General features: G+C 35.4%; 1 protein-coding gene across 3 annotated transcripts in view; it reads right to left on the bottom strand.

Annotated features, from left to right (window-relative positions):
* Window positions 1–177: 177 nt before the first annotated feature.
* NRCAM (neuronal cell adhesion molecule) overlaps window positions 178–25691 on the bottom strand; it is a 67415-nt gene continuing 41901 nt past the window's right edge. The window contains exons 25-30 of one of the 3 annotated variants that reach the window (XM_053942840.1): window positions 20646–20711; window positions 20003–20128; window positions 18787–18939; window positions 15208–15339; window positions 12055–12133; window positions 178–2533 (exon numbers count right to left, since the gene is read on the bottom strand). In XM_053942840.1, the coding sequence (XP_053798815.1) occupies window positions 2296–2533; window positions 12055–12133; window positions 15208–15339; window positions 18787–18939; window positions 20003–20128; window positions 20646–20711 (794 nt within the window). In that variant the 3' untranslated portion in view covers window positions 178–2295. Of the gene's footprint in view, window positions 2534–3098; window positions 3111–12054; window positions 12134–15207; window positions 15340–18786; window positions 18940–20002; window positions 20129–20645; window positions 20712–25691 lie in introns of all 3 variants that reach the window. The other 2 variants (XM_053942842.1, XM_053942841.1) reach the window with 2 other exon arrangements.

Consider the following 25691-nt stretch of genomic DNA (forward strand, 5'->3'; position numbering starts at 1 on the left):
GTAGCATGTGAAGGTATGCAACTTTCTGTAAATAATTTGGTGGCAGTAATGGAAGTTCTGTAACATCATGGGAACAACTTTTCTCAGAGTTCTTTCATGCTGTTTTTCTACTTTGAATTCTTAATTACAGGACAAATCTGATGTGATTTTTACTGCTAATGTAAACAGAACAAACAGTGAAATTTTAAAACCACATTTATTTTTAATACAAAATCCGTTGCACTATTACAGAAGTGAGCCTGTATGTTTACCCCCACATGCACAGATAATTCAGCATCTACAATTAAATAAGAGTAAAATGATGCTTCTTTTTTACCAAAACCATTGGCAAATCCTGTGAAGAAATGTTCTCTTTGTGCTTTGTGTTCATGTAATTAATTTTGTATTTCAGTTCCCATTAAAAAAAACTGACCAATGGAAAGCTCAAAGGTGCAAAAGAAGCTTATTACAGCTGGGTTACATTTGGGATTACTTCAGTTGTGCTTTACCTACAATATATACATGAAAGCTGCAAGGTGTCCTATGGGCTAATGTAGTGCACTGGCAAAAGCTCTGAATGGTTCAGTTGGAATCTGCAGTAAATGAGCAAATCACTATTTTATTTTCACAGCAAAAAAAAAAATTAAGTAGATGCTTTAAAATACCATGCACACCATTGGCTGTAGTACTTCTTACACAGTACAACATAAGCTTTCTTGGTTTATTTGTCTGTAACACCTAGAAGCATATAGCATCTACGCTTTAAGTGTATTTACAAATTCAACAAAATATCTACATATAAAAAGCTTACTTAAAATTAAACTTGATGCAAGTTATGAAAAACCAATTTATTGGCAAATGAAACTGAGCATTCCTTCAACCATAGGTTGTTATAAAAATTTATATTTGGAGGTAAACATTTGATTGATATAGTATGTGAGAAAATAATTTTTTAACCAATAAGGGTAATCCTTTACCAATAAACCGTATTAGCACTTGTCAGATGGAATGCTGTGGTTCCGAGCGGTAACCCCCACACTGCTTCAGGCTGGAGATAATTACAAAGCTGCCACACTGATCAGGCTGGGACACAGAGAAATGTGCTCTCACTGATGGAGTCAGCTGGTTTGGGTTTTTAATGATTTATTTTACAAGAGCTTGTATCTTGTTGTGTTAGTAAATAATTTAACTCTGGTTGGGTTTTGGGATTTCTGTTTGTTTTCATTTTTGTTTTAAGTATTCTAAGGCCATGAAAACATGTTGTGCTGTAACTGTGTATAAAGCTTTTTTTAGAGGGGAAAAAAAAATCATACTCTTCTTTATGTAATTTAAAATATTTTAAACTTCCCATTTTTAGCACAACAGTTTCATAACACTTCTTTTTCTCCATATTTTTCCTTCATTTGGCAATGACGGTAGTCTGCTAATCACAGTTTACTGCACCAACTGATTTAGTAGTACAGCACATTACGGAATGCATATTGTATAAAGGCACTGAATGTACTTTGCCCTGTGTTTTCTGGAATATTTTTCTTAATTTTAAATTTTTCTTTCAGTGACTGTACAAATTCCAAAATGCATTACAATGCATATCTTTTATGCCCTAAAATCAATTCAATATGTTTTGATGTAAAAATAGAACACTGTACTGCTGTAATACTTGATAGATTAAAAAGGCTATAAAGTAATAGGAGCAAAGAGTAGATAATAGGGTCTCATTAAGCATCAGCAAATGCAAGTGTCATACTTAAATCATTTAGCATTTATATACTGTACATACTGTTCCTAACTGTCTTGCAAAAAGACATATGATAGCTAGACATTAAGTCACCAATTTCACAACAATGTCCACAAAGACATTGAAGTTCTATATAATACTACTATAACACTCTGACATTGAGAACGGAATTCATATCCAGGGATTCAGCTGAGGACTGCATAACAAATTGTCAAACCATGTTTTTATAGTGTACACAAGATTATCTGTGAGTTGTGTAGGGTTTTTTCCCCATGCATTATACTGTATTTTCAACAGGAAAGAAAATTATAAATTGATGTTAACTGTTTGTGTCAGTTCCTTTAAAAAAAAAAGTAAAAATACCCACGTTTTGAACAAAATTCGAATTTTCTATTTTGATTCATAGTAACATACCACTTACTGTGTCATTATACTGTGAACTGGTGTTAACCTGCATATTCTCATAGCATTAACATCTGGTGGTGAGGAGCTCCGTTACCTGTGTGTTCATAGTATGAGAAGGAGGATGTACAAGTGCTTTAAGCAAACTGGAGATACAAGGGGATCAAGTTCTGTGGTTACACAAATGAATTCATGGCATTTACAGGAGAAGGAGCCTCAGAGCTTTCATTTCCTTCTGCAGGTTCTTTCTCTTTTTTACCACTGTATTGTCCAATAAAGGAGCCATCCTCATTGAACTGACCATTTACACCTTCTCCATAGTCAACTAAACTATCATCACTGTCTTCTTTTTTCACAGTTCTGTCTGAAGGTGTCCGGCTTCCTTTCTTTAGAGGTTTATGGTCCTCTGCATCGCTGGAGACACAAACAAACAAACATGGGATTAACGGATGTACTATTTATTAAGACAAAATCAGCCATGCATGCAGAGTTTATGAAAAGCATGTGTGCAGCCCTATAATCCTTTAGTAAACCCACATCACATTGTAGAGACAAATCAATATGATGCAGTTCACATGAAAATATGGTGTAAGAATGGTTTAAACAGCAAATGTCTTCAGTGGAGGGAGGGGGGTTGTGGTTTCTTTTATTTTTTTTTCCCATCGTGCATGACTTTTCAGTAGTAAGACCTGGGCCCTTGGCTTGGAGGCCATGTAGATGCAACTGCAAGCATTAAGAAGTGGGTTGTAAAGCTATAAAAAAATAATTTGCTTGTTCTCCAAAGTAACAAGCTTATGATGTGTCGCGAAGTTAGTCTGTTAAACTTCTTAATTTCTTTGACTCCTTGAAAATGAATGAAGAATGAATTTGGTTAAATGAAATATACTGATTTTCTTTACTAGTATAAAGAAAATAAAAGTGCTGCATTTCAAATAATTTGTTACATAATGCAAGCCAGACTTGCAATTTTCAACCTTACCTTTCAAGAGACCTACATATTCCATTAAAAGGGTGCAGAAGAAACAAATGAAAATAGCCTAAGAAGAAAAGCAAAGTCCATATCCTGATAGTGATCAGTATTGTATCAATAATAAGTCGCTCTTAAAATTGCTACAATATTTACTGTATTACAGGTAAAGCAATAATTTAGCTTACAGCTGCTAGAACTAAGGAGTTGAGAGCATGCTTACTCTTTTTCATTTCTTATCAGATCTATCTCCCTACCCTACTCCATGACTGATAATGTTCTGACAATGATGATAGTGATTTAGAGGACAACAAAAAAAAGGAAAGAAAAGCCAGCAGAGGAGATCTCTGTAGCAAAGTACTGTGGTCTTTCTTTTGTCAGTGGAAAAGCTGCAGCACCATCAGCATCCTCAAATAAATTTGCAGCTGTGGTAGGCTTGTATTTCATGAAATAGATATAGTTGGGCTCTTTTCAGAATCCTTTACATTGCACTTCAGTGTCAAGATGAAGATTTCAGCAGCAGCTCCAAAGCATTTTGAATTGAAACCCACTACTGGCAGCTGCACTTTTGGGTGCAATTATTTACCTTGTCTTAAACAGAACATGTGACTCGATTTGCATATAGGGTACAAAAAAAGGAAGTGGTCTGGGGTTTTTATTTAGATTCACAGCTTATGGGAAATATAAAGAAACAGATATAAAATATTAAAAAAAAAAAAGACATTTTGCAATTTCTAGAACACTAGGCCGAATATATACTCAGCAAATTATTTTAACCCTCTAATTCCTAAAACCTAATATCTTATAAAATAATATTTTTTTTTAAATTAATACCTTTAAACACCCAGAGAAACCATATATATATATATATATATATATATATATATATATATATATAAATTGTAGGATGTACAAGGCCACATTAGATCATATAGTCAGCCAACAAAAGCCCTGTTGAGAAACTGTTGCTAGAAAACCATTACATCAATTTTCCATCAAGCTGTTTCTCCTCATCACCTTTTTTTTTGGTTTGTTTTGGAAAACACAAAGTTAATAAATTCTAAAAGAAGGCCACCTCTAATATGCATATACTTACAGAAAATCACACCAGAGATTTTTCCATTCTGCATATACACCAGAAAAAATGTGGTAGGAATAGCTCTCTTATTTACATGTAAGAAAATCCTTATGCTCAAAGCACACAAAAGCAAAACCTCTCAATGTGACTGTGTCAGGCTTGATGTTTTACTTATGGCAGTGTACAAGGCATGAAGATAAATGTCTGTCATTGATCTGTGCTCACTGGTGCTGCAAACATACAGGCCAATAACATTTAAAAGACAGTACTCCAAAATTTCGAGAATCCAGCAGCCAAGTGAAAATGTTTGCAACACTGTGAACACAAGCAGATTACAGAGACATTACTGAAGAGAGTTCATTTTGGAAGGCCCCCATATTTAAAAGGTTTAAAATGGAATTGAGCATTTAATACTCATACACAATGTAGTTTCTCCAATGCCCCCATCAAGGTATTAATAGTCATTAAAACAGACTGCACGAGTCAAATGAAGGTCAGGCCCTCCTTTTGAAATTGTAACCAGTCCTACTCCCAAGGAAGATCTGCTTTCTGCATTAGACTGTTAATGAAAGAACACTGGCATATGGTTTGTTGTTTAATTTCAGGTGAATAACTTCATAATTCTTTACATCATAATACACAGAAATGAAAATAAATTAAAACTGCAATTGTATCATATTCCAGTTGGTCACGAATCTCTGTGCAAATATTCTGAAGTATGACTCTAGCCAGTGTAATTCACTAGGTTGGACTATACGTATATAAATAACATGCCACTGGTATATTAAAAATATCAACATTTTTGTGTTTAATCCAGTGAAAAGCTTGATTTGCCTTTACAATTCCGAAAAATCTGAGTATGAGAACTTCTGTTTTCTATTGCTCTTATGGTTTTCTTATTTATATTTTTGCAAACAAAGTTTATGTATAAGACAAACAATGAAGAAATACTTACACAGTTGGTTGCATTGAGTATAAGATTTTTCTGTATTTTAGTCAGGATGTGAATTCTACAATCTCTATAATTAAAAGCAAACAAAACTGCAGATTTACCCAGGAGTGTATCTGCATGGAGGTGGGCACTGGTGTGACAGCAGAGTCAGAGCAAATGCAAAAATCAAATCTGAACCCGGGAATTCCTTCACTTGTTGCACTATGTAAGTCTAGAGAGAGGTTCTGCCAGGACTCTGGCAGTGACAAGTGGGATTATCCAAGATGCTTTACACTCCTGGTTCAGAAAAGAAAACATATGCCATGGTACCATTTTTTCTGTATCAAACTGGATTATGACTCTTAGATTAACACAGTGATTTGAGTGGAAGAGAAAGAAATTGAGGAAGAAAGACGAAAAAATCAAACAAATAGGAGAAGGAGAAAAAAGTGAACACATCAATGTTTTGGACAACACTTTTGCTACCCAGGGGATTCGAAACAGAGGAGCGGCTCTGGTGCTCTGGCAAAATGAATGTATTATATGTTTGTTGCCAAGAAGCAAACCGTAAAAGCTGCTAAATTACTTTAGGAAGAGCTATAAAACACTTTAGGCTGTAGAATCTATAATATTATGTTGCCAAAACATCGTAAAAGCCATAAATTTTGATACTGTACCCACAAGGTTTGCCAACCTTGCTTACAACTTTTCATAAAACTATTCCAAAATGAAGTCAGGATAAATCATAGTTTCTTTCAGTTTCTGTTTGTGGTTTTGCTTGCTTACTTTTATTACATACCTAATGTGTGATGTTAAAAAATAAAGTGCAAATTTATTAAAAATTACAGTGGGAAATTGAAGAAGTTCATTAAAGTGTCATTTATGCACTGCATATAATTAATAGTCAGAAAACAATACTGGAAGGGAACCAAACATGAGGTGAAAATGAGTATGAATGCTTTATTTAGAGCTATGGAAGTTAAATGTAGTCATACTTTTACTATTTTTTGATGTATAAATAAATTCCATACTAGTCTTTTTAAGGATGAAAATTTCTCAAAGAAGACTTATACGTACCAATCAGTTTGATAAGTACTTATATGTACCACATACACTTCTTTACAGTAAGAAAAGTGTTAAATATTAACGCATATTCCAAAAGCATGATTTAAATATTAATCATTAATGATTGCTATTATATTAATGTTTCTTTTTCTTCTTAGTTTAATGAAACACAATCAAACTTGAAGTTAATTATTAACAGATATAAGTATGAAGGTAACAATAATGTAAGTGCAAAGTAGAAATTTATTTTTTTTAAAAAGTAATTCCATTTCACAAGCTTATCAGTTATTGAAAGAAATATGTACCTTGAAATCTCCTTTCTTCTTTCAACTTTTCAATTTTTCTTCCTTAGATATGCGTACATGCAGCAACCAGTCAGAAGGGGGAAGACACTTTTATGATGCCTCTGCAATCCAGCAGGCAACTAGTTCCCAACTAAACTTTGCCATATTCATAGACATGCAAAAAGACTCAATATATGGTTAGCAATATACTACTTTTCCTTACAGCAAAACTGTCAGGTGAAAGGCAACATGAAACAAAGTAGGTAAAACACTCTGGGCTATGAGACACAGAAAGTGGATGTGGAAGATGAAAAGTGTTGGCAGTAAATTCCTTTTTCTGTGACCTCAGGTCAATAGCCCAGAAATGTTTAAGTAAAAGCAATCAGGTAAAGCCACAGAAGTACCTTCCTCTATGGCTTCCCTGCATATTCCAGGAGAATCTGTCCCTATGCCTAAGAGGTTTCCCCTGACACTCCTATATTATTAGGACTGTGAGTCCTAGTATTATTATTGTCAATCCAGACTTCAAACCATTTTACTATTTCTTATTTAAGCACACCTATATTAGTCTTCTGAGTAGTTTTTCATTAACATCTCTCTAATACTCAGTCCTCGATCCTGGCAGAAGCTGGAAAAACTGGGTGATGAAGCTCTGGCTTTAAAAAGCAACGTGCTGAAAAAGTTGTTAATCACACAAGTATTCAAGAGTCAAAACAAGAATTGTTAAAGAAAGTACACGTGTGTAAATTAGAATACAGTAAGACCACTGCCAAATCCATTATTGGACTGTTCAGTTCTTCAGGCAGTCCATTGAGATAATCTCTTGTTCTGGATGGGACCAAGCTTGGAATTACAGTCCTGAGGCACAAATCCTGGCTAGGTCCCTATGGAAACACACCTAAGCTGCAAGTTAAGTAACTACAAGAGAAAAAAACCCACAGTTGTAGTTACAAACTTTATTTTCATTGTTAATCAACTCAGAAGAAGAAGGAAGAGTAATATCTAGCAATTCCAGAACTCTCTGCCACAGTGTCTCACAGCAAATTCTAAAGTTTCTAGTAAAAATACTGTGTGTCAAAATATTGAAGTGGCAAAATAATTCACCAAAATGTGCAAATGTCCCACAGTAGCAATCCTACTACTGTAGTTGCCTTGTCCTGTTTTATCTTCCTAAGAACATTCTGCAGTCCACTGGACTTTAGTCCTTCCCTTGTAGCTGCTTGCTTCGAGTCTTCCTACCCATGAACCCATGGGTCTGCAGCTGTCATAACTTCTTAATTTCTCTCCATTTATGAACCAGGAGGAAAATTTAGGCTGATTTATATACCTATGCTGACCTCAACACACATCTGTGGTATTTGTTCTGTTTCATGCAAGTTCTTGGTGTAGATAATGACTGTCCACAATTTACTGTCTCAGTCTTCTACAACTTAGAAAACCACTGAGAATGCAGAGCAGATTGCTACAGAGGCACTGTTTTCCCTTATTATGCAAAAATGAAGGAATCCATCCAGACACAGGGATATAGCATCCACAGTCATTCCATGGTTTCTGAAACACCTGCATTTCCTAAAGTATTATTTCCTCCACTAGATCAATATGGCAGAAAAATCTGATGTTGTCTGGTCCTACAGACCAGCCAATTGTCACACAGAAAGTATTTTTAGTTGAAGTTGAGGAGTGCAAAACTTCAAACAAATCCAAACCCAAGACCACTAGAAAGCCTAGAAATGGAATATGAAAAAAACCCTCCCCTTAAGAGAGAGCTGTGATTTCTCTAGAATATCTTAATTAGTCATTAAGCTTTAAGTAACTTCACAATTTAAATCTTACTTGGAAGCAACTCATTTTCTAAGCACTGGGTTTATTTGTCCAGAAATATTGAAACATTTCCATGTCTTTCACTCTTCTCAGTTCCTGAGAAATGAGGAAGCAAGTCTATGTTCTTAGAAAGTTCCTCTTGATGGTCTGATATCTCTCTGAAAGTGAGATGTCTTTTCATACTTGGCATGAAACGATTGTGAGACCTTATACTTTCCCTTCCCTCCTTTGAACTTTGGAGGAGAACGCAAGGAGCTCAGACACTTGTGAGGAGAACAGGAAGAGCTTCCAACAGAGCTCTTTTTTTTCATCTGACGTAAGGAGTGTTTGTGTTCTGAGACATCCTTCATGATCTGGACTAAGGAATCACCGAACAGCTTGCCCCCTGTGTAGGGTAAAGACAGCAGTTTACATTTCAGATCTAGCGATGAGCTCCAAGGACGCAGCCAGAGAGCTCTCCAGGCTACAATGAGGCATGCCACATTTTTAACAGTGAGTCTAAGAGAATCCTCAGCTGCATCATGGATAAAATTAGCTGCAATTTTACACAGCCTGCGTTTTCTCTGCATGGCACCAGATGGGACCCATTTCTTTTTGAATCTGGCTCGTTCTTCCTCTAACCATATTAGTAAAGCTTTAGAAGCATAAGTGCAGTAGATAGATACTCCAAGCTGGGCTGCAACTAGCTTGAAAGATCTTTTAATTGCTTCCTCAATCTTTCTGTCAGTAGGATCTTTAGGGAGAGCATCAGTATTATCAGGCACTGACAGTAAAGAATTACCAGTAACCAATGCTCTGTCTACCTCCGGCAAGGTCCCCCACAAAGCAGCTTTATCCACTGGAAAAGGATAGAGCTTACGTAGGACTGGTGGGGCTTCATGCTTGGCTTCAGGATTTCCCCAAATCCTGCAGACAAGATCTTCCACTGCTGAATGGACAGGAAGTGCATTATCTATTTTGCCTTCTTCAGAGGGGATAAGCAGTTCTTCTGAAGCACATTCAGATTTGGAAGCTTTTAGCATTAGCACCCTCTTTATGTGTTCAAAAAGGTAATTCTTATTCTCCATGTCAAATTTACGCAGAGGATCTGGTCCTTCTGGATTTTCTGTAAGGGACTCAGATGCCACCTCCCCATCTTCAGGGGCTGATTCAACCTCCAAGGCCTTGTCAGCTTCAGGTTTCTCCTTCCCAGAAGCTGTGTGATCTTTTAAGCTGCCCATATGATCTGACTCAAAAGTCTGGGAACTGCTCCCAGATGCTTCTAAAGGAACCAGTGGAACTTCTGCAATTGGTACCCTGGGATGCTTTACCGAATGGGACCTAGCCTGTGCCACAGATGTTAGGCTTTGTCTGGCTGCTGTCAAAGCATCCTTTAAGACTGTGGCCAGCTCAGGCAAGATGACAGATTTCATTAGTGAATTCTTTTCAGATTCAGAGAAGTGAGGAGCAGTAGAAGGTCTTACCTTCCTGTGGCAGGAGCTCTGAGTATCTTCTGAATCTGAGCTGCAGTCTGGGGTCTGGCTGCACCAGTGCTGGAGAGAAGAATGCTGCCTTGCCAGTAAGCCACCAATTGAGTTGCAGCTGAGGGGTTGTTGGAAAGGGGATGGCTGTCCTGCCTGAGAATCTGAGCCCTCCTCCGACCCCATTATCTGTTGCTCAGAAGTGTGATGTCTACAGCCATGCCTGTACTTCCATTCGTCTGACCTCTTTTCCTCTTGGCAGAGGGAAGCAGAGACTGAACTAACCCTTGTAAGCTCTGAAGACTGCCTAGCCCTCCTCCTGGTGTAGGAGGTCTCTGATCTGGTGCTGGAGTATTGATCCCCTGACCTTCTGAAGAAGCTGGATCTGTCAGATCTCACAGACTTTGCTTTGGTAAAGACAGGGTTTGCTTCAGGAGAATTGGCACAGCTACCTTTTCTTTTCTTTCTCTTGTCCAGTTTCTTTCCTGTCCAAGCAGACATGGACCTGAAGTGATGAAAAAAGTTCAAAATACTCGAATTCCTAGATCTTTCAAAAATTTTATTTTTTTCCAAGGGAAACCCTATACCCTTTTTCCTCAAAGAAGCACCGCATCATGTGAGGCAGACAAACTGGGAACTGAGTGACTGCAGTGATGCTGGGCTGCAGAGAGGATGACAAGGTATCTTCTGTAATCTGACTGGTTGCTGCTCCTGCCCTGTCTCTAAGGAAAAAAGAGGAAAGCCCAATATAGACTAATTACACAGAAATGCATTTTAAAAAGGAGTTTTTGCAGGGTACATAGAATGAATTCTCCCATGTGAATAAGTGTGAAAGCTTGGCATACATCTGCCCATATTCACTAGACATGAGTGAACAAATGCATTATAAAATAATTTAATAAAGCTCTAGATCATTCTTTAGATTAACTCAAGCCACTTAAATATGGAGACATAAATTCAAATCTTGCTACAGGTCACACATGAAAGCAGGCTTGAATACTTATTCCAGGCCTGAGAAAACATGCATTGAGATCATATAGTTTGTACAATTCTGTACAAAGGTCAGTTTCTGCTGCTGGAAGTTCCAAGTATCAAGAACCAGTGGAGCAATAAAGGAACATGCAAACTAGGCTTCCCAGGAAAACTTATACAGTACTTTTTTAACTTTACTTCCAAAGATTACTTCACACTCCCCTTCTTATCAGTTGAATTTAGGTAGTTCATACGCACCTACAGCTGTAATAAAGTACTATTCTGAACTCATTAACCTAAGAATGGAGTATATTGTTTTTAATCAAAGAAGAATAAACAGAAACTGCTCCTTAGCATTCAGAACTGTACATCTAGTCCTGTCAGATCAAGAAGTACCTTTTCCTTCTATGAAGAAGCTATGGCAACAAAGTAGATCCTTCTTGAAAAAAATCTGCTTTTTCTATGTATATTTGAAAATGCCAAATCTTTGCAATAATAAAGAACTTCTACACTGCTTTTGACACAGGAATGCACTATAAAAAATCTATTTTATACCTGCATAAAATATAATTGTATTGACCTATTTAAAAAATAGTAACATTATTTTTCATACTAATTAAAAAACAAATAAACTGCTTATTTAATAAGCTGTATTAATAGTTGTTGTATGAATAGTCTTGTTGTATGAATAGTCTGACATTACCAAAAGGCATGCTTTTGGTAATGCCAGATTTGCCTAGACTGGAACTTTATTTACTATAAAGGAAGAGTGTCAGGAATAGAGCTGTGTTGCATGCTTTGAAGCTGCTTGCTATATATCTTGTACTGAAATACATGAAAGGGAGATTTGCTTTCTTTGTAGGACACTCCTTCACCTCTGTGCATAACATAATTTCTTTGTTATAGGATTAGATGTTAGTACAGGCAGGTATTTTAAACACATTTGTTTTCCAGTCAACTTAACACCAGATTGTCTTTGTTAGGCTTCAGTTAGAAATTTATTTTCAAAAACTATAATGCTCAACACAGTGCTCTAACTGAAAGGACACTGTATCTGGCATTTGAACTCTATGAAAGATGGCTTTGTAAATAAAGATTCCACACTTTGACTTTCAAACACATACAATTGAGTTTGAATGTGGTTTTCACCTTGCATTAGCAAATGGCTTATAATAAGCTTGGATATTTTTTTTTCTTATGGTGTGGTTGAAATGCTATTTTTAGTTCTAAATAACACTGGATACAAAACCTTTGACATGGAAAAAAAAAAGTTAGTCTTAAATTAGTAAGTGTGATACTATATACAGTACATGTGTGATATGAACAGTGAACCTGACAAACGACAACAGGTACTCACCTGTATTCACCAAACGTTCCATCATCTTCCTTCATAGGTTGTATTTCTGGATCAGCATGTGCATCCTCCTTTTCCTTCACTGAAATATTTGAAATAGTAATTTTTATCATGAAACTGCAAGATGAGAAAGTCTAAGACCTTAATTTCTCAAACTGATCACATTTGGCAGGAATGTCTTTTGAATAAAAGCTATTTTTAAAATGGGGCCTGAAGCTATTACTTTTTTATTTTAAGAAAAGGATCTGTTAATTAGTTATAGGATTTTATTTTCATTCAAGTATGACTGTATGTCACTTTGTGTTAGCATAACTTTTTCTTTCTTTTATTTCTAGCACTAAAGAGAAAATTGTTTAAAATCCTACTAAAATAACTTATTTACTTAGATTTTTAATAGATTTTTGCTTAATCAAATTTGAATTATTTAGTTCTACTTAACAATGCTCTCTGCTTCTTCTTTATATTCTTCTCATACTGATTGATAAAACTGAATCAGATTCACTTTTGTTCACTGTTGGTTTGTACACTTCTGCTTCAATTTCATGCAGTAAGCCTCCAGAGAATTTCAGATTTTTTTTCTTTTATTAATAATTCTCAAAATACTAGGCATGGTTTGTTTCTTCTTTTCTACAACACGATCAAACCCAATGCAAAGTCACATACACTGGAACCTAAATTTTACACAATCATATTTTTTGCACATTCTGGTTTTAGGTTTAATCCTTGTTCACTGGTGAGAACAAATCTAGGCATATAACTTGTCCCTATAACATAATAATTGTAGCACATTGACACAGAAACCCACTAGCACCTGAGGAGTGAGATATTTACAGATGACATATTCCTATAAGTTAAGATTGTTGACAGGATAAAACAATACACTGACTTTAAGAGTTCTATTTATGGTTCCTCCCTTTGCCTTTTAATTTCTGTTTTTCTGGCCTCTGTCCAAATTTTTCCCTTGTCTAGCAGATACAGTTATATAAGCCAATACACAATGTCTTGTCTTTTACTCTGGTAATTTCCACACTTTATTTGTACATCACTGATTTATATGCCATTATTTAAGAGGATATGACTCATTCCTGACAGTATTTACTAAGTCCATAATTGCAATAACACATAATGCCTTGAGACATACCAGGCTGCTATAATTTCATACTGAAGTAATGGATTACTTCCTACAAACCACAGGCAACTTCAAGATGACACACAAAAATTATGATGAAAACGAGTTCGTGAATTAAAATTGAATATATTTCATAACTTAGTGTTTTCCATTTGTCGCTACCTGTGGAACAGTACATTTACAAGAAATACAAAGTCACTGCTATAAACACCAATATATACTGATTCAGGAAATCTTAAAAACACTGCAGGTCCACCTTTATTTATATGTGTTTTTATATGCATAGGTATCTATGCATGAAAAAACATGTACCTTACAACTAATGATTCTGTAGAAGCAGCAGAAAGGACAGAATATCAAGGATCCTCAAAGCAATGACAACCTTAGCATCCATCTGCCCTCTACATTTTTACTCAAAACCTGTTTTACCCTCCTCTAGATGGCAGTTTCCTCCATGTCCTCCCTACTCTTTTCAATTTCATCACTTCACTTATTCCAGTCACCTGAATCACTTTTCCTAGATCCTTTGTTATCTCATTTTCTCTTTAAAAAAATCCAAATGTTAGCAAAAAAAAACCCTAAGATGATATCTTCAGCCTGTCATAAAACTCTATGTAACACTATGTGTTCCTTAATCACCTGTTTTCTTCATAGGCATAGGCAGCTGGAAGAGAAACTTCTTTTAATTAATTTTTGCTGTCATAACAAATCTTTGCTCTCTCTGCAAAACAATCTAACAGATTTGGCAGAACAGGATTCTTGCACTTAATAAAGTGATTTTCTTATAAAAACAGTCTGCTATTCTATTCCAGCAGATTTCCCTATAAAGAGCTGAAGTTCTTAGTGTTCCCTGACATTAAGATTTTAGAATTGCACTGATCAAAATAAGCAGAAGAAAATAAAGTGCGGATTTTTTTTTTATACTTTTCTAAATGCATTCATCTTTTTCATGCCCAAATTAACAGTATGAACTTCAGGAAGTTTGAGTTGATTTTAAATAAACTTTCTAGAGTCTAGATATTTATTTCCAAAACTTAGGAGCAAATATTTTTTTTCATTAAATGAAGATTTGACATGAAATTTAGCAACTGTACTTTCTATTGCAGCTAGAATAGGAGAATGAAAAATCAAATTATCCTTGGATGCTCACTTGAAGTTCATTCATAGTCACTCATACATCAACAGCTGCTCTGAGATCCTGTCTGGCAGTACTGTGCAAACTGGTTCTCACTATCCTTTTCAAGAGAGCTTTGGTCTATGGACCTACTCCATAGAAAGAAATATAACACTAGGGAAAGATATATATGTATGATACCTATATGTCCACATACATACATACACATACATGCCTTTTGTAATGTACACCAGGAGGGATGCAAGTTTTGATAGAAGACATACATTGTGTAGTTCCAATTTCTAATGAAAAATTATAAAACATACCTGGCCATTCCTAGACATACTATAAAAAAAGATTTTACACCTCCTCATAGAAAGAAAAAAATCCCAGCCTAACTGAAGGATGGTAACTTTAAACTTAGCTGCAAAACTGCAGAGGCTAAAGATGACACAGATTCTGGGAAGGTACTCAAGGTATTGGAAACAATATAACATATGAAGAGATTTGTCCTATGACATGCATTCCCCATACTTTAAAGTAACCAGTAGCTATAATTTGGACTTTCTAACCAAATAAATTCTAACTTAACTCATGTTAGTGGATTAAACCCATCTGCACTGGACTTCAGAACGTGGAATTTGCACTAGTGGTGATGTTCCAAACAAAGCTCAAACCTCTCTAGAGAGGTCATGCACTTATAGGACCCTCTGGGAATGAATAAGGTCCTACACCTATGCTGAAATAGATGCAGGCAGATAGCTCCTGTCAAGCCCACCAAATTATTAGACTGATTTGCCATATACACAGTGTAAATGTAAACCAGCAGCAAATGTAATTTTCCAGAAAGCCTGAGATCTGTCTTAATGGGTTACCAACATATGAATTTTACTATCCTGGTTAAATAGCATACCTGGATACTTGCCACCCTTATTCCTCCTTATGAAGCAAACAATCAATAAAATCAAGATCAGAAGAGCAACAGCGCACATAAGACCAATGAACCATCCTTGAGTAGCGATGTCTACCTGCCGGCTTGCCATTGCTAGAGATAAAAGAAGAAAAATTATGTTTTGCTGCATTTAAATGCTATGCTAATTCAGATAAATAATAGACAATATAATGTTCATTAAAGAATAGCATTCACTGTGAAAAATAGATAGCATTAAGAAAAATAGTGTTTCTGTATTTTGTGAGCATTTTCATTATTCACAATATTTCCAAGTACCTATGCATAGAAGTTACTTTTCAGTATATAAAAAGTCAGCTAACATTTAAGCTTAGCAACTACTTTGCAAAATCTACACACATACTACATTGCTTTCCACAAACCTCAAAACCATTCTCAACCATTTTGAATTAACTGAACTACTGAAATGTAGTTGCAAATTATAATTCACACAAACATGTCAATTGCATTCTCAAAATGACTAAAAAGCCAATACTGGTAAGATAATGCATTCCCATCATTCTGAAATGGAGAAACACATGGATCATTCAAGGGCCCTAACATTCAATTTAAACTAAAAATCAACAATGAAGCATCCTTTAAAACCTTATTAGGCATCAGGTTTTCTTTCTTTCCTCAAGCCCATACCTCATCCTACAATTCATCTATCATGGCTGCCATGATTTAGCATTAGTGAGGGAAGCCTTTCCTTGGCACTATTTCTCTCCAAATACTGACTCTAGCTGGAAGATAATGTAAATAATAAGCAAACTACAAAGAAAACACTACAGGCACTAATAAGGACAGGAATTATCTATGTGGTCTAGGGTCTGCATCTACTGGTCTCCAACACAGTAGGAAGATTATTCTGGTGAAGCTTATTTTCTGCTCTACTGCTGGAAACACACTACAGGCAACTTGATTTAGGATTTGCTGCTGGGATAAAGTGGAAGAGTGAGAGGAGTTAGGGATACATGCTCCAAACAGAAAAAAAAAATGAAGTTGAGGAAGACGAACATCCATCCGAACCTATCTTATTCATTCTTCAGCTTCTTCTCCAGACCCAAAACCCAAGAATATGAAACTCTATGAAGAGCTTCTCAGCTGACAGAATTCAAGCCAATGTTTCAGTGTCATTTTCTAGTTAAGGAGTATGAGACAGGTATCTTGGAAAAGCATCTGTCAATGGTCCCCCATTCCTGAGGAGGTCTATGGAAACACAAAGTACTTCCAATGTACAGTATCTCCAGAACATTCCATAGAGAACACCAGTGTGTACTCTGCTTTAGAAGTACTATGCTAAAATTAACTCTTTCTTTAAATTCTTATTTTTGGTCTTACTGGGAAAAGCTATGACTTGATTTTCATTTAAATAATTCAGTGAGTTAATGTGCCCAGTTATTGTGGAGATACATTCAGAAGATTTCCCAGTGCTTGTTTATGTTTTCTGATATTTTAGAAACTGACTCTTATATGCACAAGAATTTAAACTATTTTTGCATCAAAGTCTCTACATGTCATATATAGTTTATATACCTATTTTTACTCTTTATGCCACATATAAATAGACATAAATACATATATATATAAATATTAAAAAGTGGCAATTAAAAAAAATCACAAAAAGAATCTTCCTCTGAACTACAAATGAAAATAAAACTTTGTTTTCATATCAAGGTTAAAATTATTTTGCGTTTTGCACATTTGCATTCATAGTAAGGCATTAGAAGTTGTATAATACATACTGTAACAAAATGCAAAGGCGCAATTCACATTCAAATGTAGGAAGAAATAGCATCAAGCAAAACAACTCATGCATAAAATATGCAAGATAGATGGGAAGATGGAAACTTACTTATGCAGCTTCCTGTATTAACTTACTGCATTTCTAGAAACCCTTTAGGAAAGAGTTTCTAGATCTCTGTGCATCTTTAAAAATGGCACATTTCCTGCCTACGCTAAGCAAATTATTTGCTTCAGGCAGAAAAACCTTGCACCTTGGTGAACCATTAGTGGAGTCAATGCAGAACACTGTACCAGGAATGCCCAAAAAGAAAAACCCACATACTGTGAAGATGACCTATAGGAATGCTTGTCAAAGAAAAAAAAAGTGGGAAAAGCCTCATATTTGAAATATCAAGGTTTCATTCCTAATAAGGACCTATTCCAGTGTTTGCCTCTTTGTCCACTCCATCTTTTTGCAGTGTTTAAAAGCTTTGACTAGGCCAAAGACAGCTTGACACAAGATTTTTCTGTAAGAAATAGGTTTATATATATGTTTATAATTCCATGCTGAACATTTAAACTTTCTGTTATAAAGAAGCAGAAAGGAGTGTCTGAAGTCCCTTCTTCCTTAACCATGGGCATGAGTCATCATGACAGGAATCCTTATCTACTGGCTCAGTACTTTTTATGCAGGAAGATGCTTTTGGGAAGGTTTCTATGCAGCTTGTTTTGAAATATATTACAGTCTTGATCCTTGTTTACTGCTCTTTTAGGCTTCAAATGTGTATTTGCATAACGTTTCACAGGTAGGCTTTTGTACCACTAGCTGTTCCTGGCTCTGTGTTCAGCCTGTACATATTTGCCTGGCGCTGTTATTCAGCACCATATTTTCAAACCTTCCTGCAACATTATAAGCTATGAACAGAAATTGAACAAAACAAAACAAAAAATGATTATTTTAGAAAGTGCTCACTTTCAAACTGGCATACTCATTATCTACATTGTTGCCTGATAATTATAACATAATGTTCAAGTGCATTTTCATATTTAAATTACTTTCTTATAACATTCTGGAGTTGGTGGGGCTACTGCTATATAATTATGCACTGGCTAAAATGCTTGGAATGAGCAGAAGTGGCTAGCAAAGACAAAAATAATAACAGCTGACCAAGAACATAATGATGGCATGGCATGTGATGGCAACACAATATTCAGTATAACATCAAAGAACCTTCCAATAGAACCTTTCTCCTGAGTGTAATCGGCAGGCATTGCTGATTTGCTTGCTAAGAAATAGATCTGCAGTATGAACATAAGGAACTTAAACAGCCTTACTGATTCCCAGGATATATGTGTGACTAGTATATGGCAGGAAAAGAGAGATTTACAAGTAGGAATGTCTTAACACTGGTATAAATAGATTGAATCTGCACTTTCTGATTATGCAAATATTTTAGCTCTATAAAAAGCAACATTATTTAAATACAGTCCTGTAATTACACTAATTGTAAATATTAGAAATAGGTTATCTTCAGTGCACAGCACACAGATGGAGTGTGGGCAGGGCATATCTTGCCCCTAGTACAAGCATCAGTCAAGTAGAGTGATTTGAAAGGATGGAAACATTCATAATTCAAATATAAATATACTGGCATTATTTAGGAGTTTATAAAAGAATTCAACATTGCTCTATAAAAGGAACATGCAAAGATTCTAGCTGCAACATCTCTTGGCTAGAAGCAGTTCAGCATTTCAGCAGTTGGTATAACACGATTCTGACTAGGATACAGAAATGTACTATGGTATAGTGTGCCTCACCTGGACCTGTCTCAAACACATCCTCTGAACTCCTAAAACCAGACAGGCCCTCAGCACCAACCCGGACTTTATATGCTGTTCCTGGTGTTAAACCCTTTAAGACAAAGAAGCTTCGAGAACCATTTACAATTTCTTTTTTCCAATCTTCTTTGCCTATAAAAATTTTAGGAAAACAACAAATTGGAATTTTAATTTTCTCTGTATTATTGAAAGTTTCTAGACAAAATACTACTGACAGTTACTTGACTAAACTATGTATCATCTGAGAAAAATAGCTGTTCTCTCAAAAATAATAAAATTATATAAAATTACAAGTAATAAATTTAATAAATTGCATGCAACATATTGAAGAATACGTTGTACAGTAATTATGAAAGTAATTTAAACATTTGTTCCATTGTACTAAAAAAATGCAAATTTAAGTTATTTTTAAAATGCTTATTGAACTTGTAATTATGAGATACATTAAAATAGATTTTAGTCATTTTATTAAATGGCACTTTTGCAGTTTCAGTCAATATTTATTTTGATCAAGAAATTCTACTTCAAAATCTGAATCTCTCTTGTATCTTTTTTTAGGACAGTCTCAGCTATGTCTTTGGCCAATATCCAGAAAAATGCATTTCTACTCCAACTTTCAGATTAGTCACCTTTAGTCATAACTTTAGAAGGATGGGGTATTTGAAAAGAAGTATCTTGCTTTTATTATCTAACTTTGTTTTAATTATTACCAGTATTATCAAAGTTTTAAATCTGGTATTAGGCAATAAGAGCACATAAATAGATTTATATCTTATTTTAAGGTTTAATTTAACAAATGATATCTTATTTAATCTTTTTCCTTTCCTGAATTGGGCAAAATTTAGGAAAATCTTTGTATCCTATTTTAATGCAAGTAATCATATTTTTACACATGTAATCACTTCAAGATAAACAACTTAATGAAAACTATGTTTTTAGAAGTTCACATTCAAAAGAATTTATAAAATAATACAAAGGAACAAAGGTTCATATTCTATCTATTCATCAAAAACCTGCTAAGCATTGATGTTTATTAAAATGAAAATTATTAGATCTTCCTGATCAAATTATAAAATAATTTAAGACATTTATGAGCTATCATTAACACTGGGTCAATTTAAGATCCCATTTACTATAAAATTCTTCCAAAATACATCTCAAAATTTTAGCAGAATTTAATGAAATGACTTCTTACTGCCTGCTACACCATATTCAACATAAAAGTTCGCATGATCTGGTCCCTCATACTCCCAACTGATATTGGCATAGGTCTCAGCAGCAGCTGTTGTAACATTTCTGATCCTTGGATAAAGTGGTTGAACTAAATACACAATAGAAAAACAAAGCAGAATATGCAGTTGTGACTTCATACATTTTAAAAAAGTATTTAAAGAAGTTACTATGTTAATTTAGACCATATAGAGGGAAAGTATAGCACATTTTTCATTGGTTCCATTACTGGAAATTAGTTACTAAATTACTGTATTTTGAAATTTAATCCCAGGCAGTTACTACACTAGGGAATTATAAAGTAAAATCTATATACTTTACTGAGAATGCTCTGTACAACAAAACCTGCCAAATACTTAAAATTACCTAGCTGCCAAAATTCTGAAAAATATTATTTCTATTCATCTGGAAGTAAAATGCAGACAGCTAAAAAGAGATGAGAACATTGTCAGGGTAATGGGAAATGGTAGGACAGAGGGAGGCATGAAGGTGGTACACTCCTCCCTTTATGACATGTGGCACTGAATGGACTGCAAATGCCCCAAATGCAAGCCCTTATAGGATTTTGGTTCTATTGCATTGATAGTGATAAAAAACAAAGACAATACCCTTATAGAATGTTGGACGGACAGTATGCATGACTGGGGAAGTTGCAAAAAGGATTTCTGAATATCCTTCACCATCAGAGATAGTAGGAAAGAAAAAATAAAGAGTAAAAACACTTTGCATCAAAAAGTAGCAATTAACTAATACAGTAAAACCTTACCTGTTAAATAAATAACACATGCACATTCTAAGATCATGCAGGTTTCAAATAGTTTTACTTCTTAAAATATGAAACAGCTAAGTGATACACATGTATTTGAAGACAAACTGAAGTATGTATGTACTGGCAGCTTTGCTTTCACAGGATATTTCCAAAATCAGCTTTTGTTAATATTATGCATTCATGGCCCCTTTAGACACTGGAAAACTAGACATCAGATATGGGAAAGCCAAGATCAAAGTACTCTGGAGTGAAGGACATGAAGGAGCTGACTGCAAGGAGCTGCCCACTGTAAGGCACTGTGTCTCGCTGCTGCCACTCCGGTCAGACAACAGCACTTCTCACAGACGTGCAGAATGCCCACATCTGTGAAAAGAAGAGCTTCTCTCTTCAGCATTCTGAAATTAGACACTTCTGTGCTCATGCCTTCGTTCTTTGCTCGTACCTTAGCTCCAGTAATGCTTGTTACAAATGGACATATAGCTCAGTGTCTCTGCCTGCCTAAGACTAATGAAAAAATAGATTTTAATAGTTCTAATGCTGTAATAGGGCAGATACAAAGAGGATGCTCCTCAAAGGTATGAAATTAGTTTTAACTGAAAATGCCCCGCTTTGCCACTGACTTTTCTATCCTGCTAAAAATATCTTTTCTACTAAGAACATTTAAAATGCTTCCCAAAGGACCATGAAACATCAGAGGTAAAAATCTAGTCTCAGTAAAGACAAATGACGGAATTCCAATGGCTTCATCTACACAAGAAAATAAAATGAGCAAAAGCCTATTATCGAGGCAAAAAAGGCTGCACAGAATTTATGTATCCACTTAAATTACTTTCTTCTTCTAAGAGGCTGACTTTGTCCATATGGCCAGCTGGAAAAAGTTCAAAGTTAAATGCACAGAGAAAATGGCTTACTTGGGCCCCTAGAACAGATGAAATAATATGAGCACCATGTCTAGAAAACTATAGTTTCTGAGTATTTTTTTAAATACCTAAATTAAGCAAATTCTATCAGTTCTTCTGATAATGTATTCTGATTATTACAATGTTTTACAAAATAAATTTTTTATCCCCATATTTGCATTAGATATTTCTTAACTCTGTTCCAGTAGTACTCATTCAACAATTCAATCTGTACTGCTCCCCCATCTGATGTTTTTGTAGCTAAATTGTGCTTATATATAATTTCTTTCACCAACCAATATAATAAGGAATATATTATTTAAATAATAAAGAATAGATTAAGTTCTTGCTAAAACCATCTGAACAAAATAATTGAGAAAGCACTAGATTAAAAAAAAAAAAATAAAAAGAAAAAAAGCAAGCCATCTAGGTCTCTAAGGCACAACAACTACCCCAAGCTCCAAGAAATACCAAAGCCAGAGCTGTCTATGGGAAATCTAGCATGTAATGATATACACTATGGTAATACAAGGGGATTAGATTCTGTTTCTCTGTGCCACTTGTGGAGGTTAGCAAGAGGAAAGAAAAGCAGTCTCTAAATTTAGGAGGGTGCAGAGTCTGAGATTGCAGACAGGATGTATAAACTTCCTTCCTGATTTAGACATAGGAACAGGTGTTTTTTTCAATAACAATCTCAGCATTTGTGCTGTGCCAAGAAAACAAGAGGATTGTATTTGAAATATGACTTTGTTTTGTTTCATTAAATTGTATTTTCTCAAAGCTATATTATCCTGGATTTTGGTCTTCCATGGAAGATGTCTAATTAGCAGCCCAACCATATGACTGATATTTTTCACAATAGCAAAGACAGAAAAAACTGTTAGCAATAATCTGTTTCATACTCCTGCAAACAGATGCCACAGCATTACTCCTAACTTCTCCCTTCTCATGCCTGAGCACTTGGGGATGAAGGAAACTGTCTCATCTTCTGTGAAAGACTCCAGATGATGGAGAGTTTCTGAATCACTAAGCAAATTCAACAATCACTCGATCTTTTCTTGTGGGGTATTTTTCCATCTCCAATTTCCAGTTTTTGCTCTCATTAAAGAGTTACCTGCTAGATTAAAGTATCTGGTAAAAGTCTTTCTGTTCATATGATTGATCATGTGTTCATATGATCAAACAATCAAGTTTGCTCTGAAAGTTACCAAAATTTCCTTGCTATCTTACTTCTAAATTCTCTGAAGCGACTGATTTATGCTTATATCTATCAAATGTACTCATATCTGATTCTTACCAATAGCTGTATGTACAGATTTACCCACATGTAGTATTTGGTCAGATTTAAATTCTGTGGTTTTTAACTATTGAATACAGTGCACCAGGAAATTTGTTCAATAGCATATTTCTTTGCAAAATTATTATTTTTGAAATTCTCCTCTTTTGTATTATTGCATGATCTCATTTGCCATCAGGCCTGCCAAGTTTTACTTAAGTCTGTTAAATGTGCCATATTTGCAACAGGACTACACACAGAAGAACATAAAAGAAGGCTGATGGATCCTGAGGTGATGAAAGCCTGGAGGTGAATTAGTTACGACATTTAAAGCTTCTAGTCAATCCACCCAGACTCTTTGTCTTCTCAATCACCACACCTCTAATTATAATTAACCTCTCAGTTCTTAAATATGTTTCCCAGCACTGTTCACAAATGGCAAATGTGTAATTGTCAGCTCGCAGAAGCTCCCAGCATGTGCAAATGCCAGTTGGGAAAAGCGGGGAGGAGAGGGGCGCGCAGGAAACTTCGTCCTGGAGAGCAGAGCACTGTGCTCTCTCATCTGTAACCATGCCCCATGCTGTGTAGCAGTACTGGCAAAAGCATCACTCTAAAAAACATGGGAAAGGACTGTTAGTAAGCTACAGGTTTTATACAGACCCACTCTTATTTGTCTACCTCTGGAAAATTAAGCTTTCTCATTCCTGCCTCGATGCAAAATTTAGCTGGCATTTCCAAGTATGGTTTCATTCCTGTAGTATCATATAAAAACATTTGCCAATTGTTGAGAAAGAGGCCTAGGCTGGAAGTAAAATTTTCTTCTATTTTCAAATTAATTCCAGTGCTTTTCTACTGGAGTTTTTTGGTAGAGTTTTACATAATTTTTCAGCCTTTCAGGAACACAGTTCCTACAAATAACAGTTATAGTCAGGATGCAGAATCAATACAATTTAATAAGACAGGACATGAGATTGGAAGGTATTTCAACAAGACAATAGGTACTCTTCCTCAAGATTTAGTCCAGGAGAACAATAAATCAAATAATCCCCAAAGTGACTAATCTTTAGGAATTGTCATGGAATTCACCTGATATTCAGGAGAAAATGTTGCGTGAGTGCCAAGCACAAATTTGAAGACTAGTGTCAAATGGGAAAAAAAAACCCACCAAACAACATATCATAGACAATTAAGTTAAAATGCATATATAAAGAGAAAAGTTTACTTAAAGGAAAAAACCCATACCCACACAAGAATAAAATTAAGCACAAAGGTAATAGATTCTGCCAGAGCCTGTCAGACACAGAAAAGGGGTTTATTTTCATTTGCCTTTTTAACATTCGTAGTGTGAAATTCAAGCTTTAGTATAACAGTAGGAGTGAATTCCATTTCTGGCAGTGAGAAATGGGCATCAGTCACTTCTGGGATTATTGAGGCCAATTGCAAGAGCATTTCTGTAGTGTAAGAAAAACAGAAGCCAAAGAAGAAATGCAAAAGATTATGTCACTGATGAGCATGTGGCATGACATCTATAAAGCAAAAGGCATTTTAAGGAATTTTGGCAAGTAATATTAATTTTGTCTAGTCTAGTATGCAAAGCATCAGCATTGTTCCCAGTGAACTTAAAAGAGGACAAAAGAGTGGTTCTGCATAGCAGGCTGTACTGAAAGAATCACACAAATACATAATGGAGAAGTCCACAGGGGGAGAGTGGCTGAAGGAGCTATACAAAAATACTACACTTAACATGACTGTAAAAGCAGCTTGAAATCGTTAGCAAAAGACCTGGAGACCTTATGTGAAGTGATTCAAGAGGGAGGAAAAACAGATGGTGGGCAGAGAAAATGATTTAAAGAACTGCATTTTGTACAGAACAAAGAAAACTGAGATGATCTTCTACAAAGAGATCACAGATACAAACTCAGTCGAGACTGATTTCTAGCCCATGGTGAGGAGGTACATACTGGTGATTCAGCTGAAAACCCCAAAAGAATAGCTTCAAACCCAGAGGACAGACTACTTATTTATCCCCCTTGTAACAAAAGGAAGTACTATTTGTCACTAGTACTTGAGATATGAAGTTCACTAGAAGAAAACAGACCAGATTGAGTACCAGTGACAGGAGGCACTAGCTACAATTAAAGGTTACTGTGATCTCACAAACTTATTTTAATTCCATTTCAAGACTACCAGTTACCAGTGTCAGCATGCATGCAGAGCAGAAGTCCTTGCTTTAAAATATAAATGTTGACTAAATAAAAAAACCTAAAAAGTGAAATGAGGAGGCTTGTGGGCTGAGGCTGACATGACATGCCATGCCATGACTCCCTATACTTCCGCTTACAAAAAACAAGCACCTCTATGACTCTTTATTTTAACCAGCAAGTTTCATTTCTACCCCTTGTCAAATTGGAATTCTCTTCCTTCCTCTACAGGGCAGTTATTTAGGACTCCTAATGGAAAAGGACAGAAAAGACTGGACTCGTGATCACCTGAGTCACATTGCAGCTGCTACTACAATTAGTTTATATATAATTGGGTTATTCCCCCATCTCTGTTACCTTATGCCTGTGGTCAGATGCCAATATATAAATAGCAATACCAGGGCATACTTAATACCTAACATTAGGTTTAATAAATCCTGTTTTACATATGAAATTTTCAGGCATATTTAGAAAATAGGTTGCTATGAAAAACAATTTCTTTTTTTCTT

The sequence above is a fragment of the Vidua chalybeata genome, chromosome 5 (genome assembly GCF_026979565.1).
Source record: "Vidua chalybeata isolate OUT-0048 chromosome 5, bVidCha1 merged haplotype, whole genome shotgun sequence".
In the NCBI taxonomy this organism is placed as follows: Eukaryota; Metazoa; Chordata; class Aves; order Passeriformes; family Viduidae; genus Vidua; species Vidua chalybeata.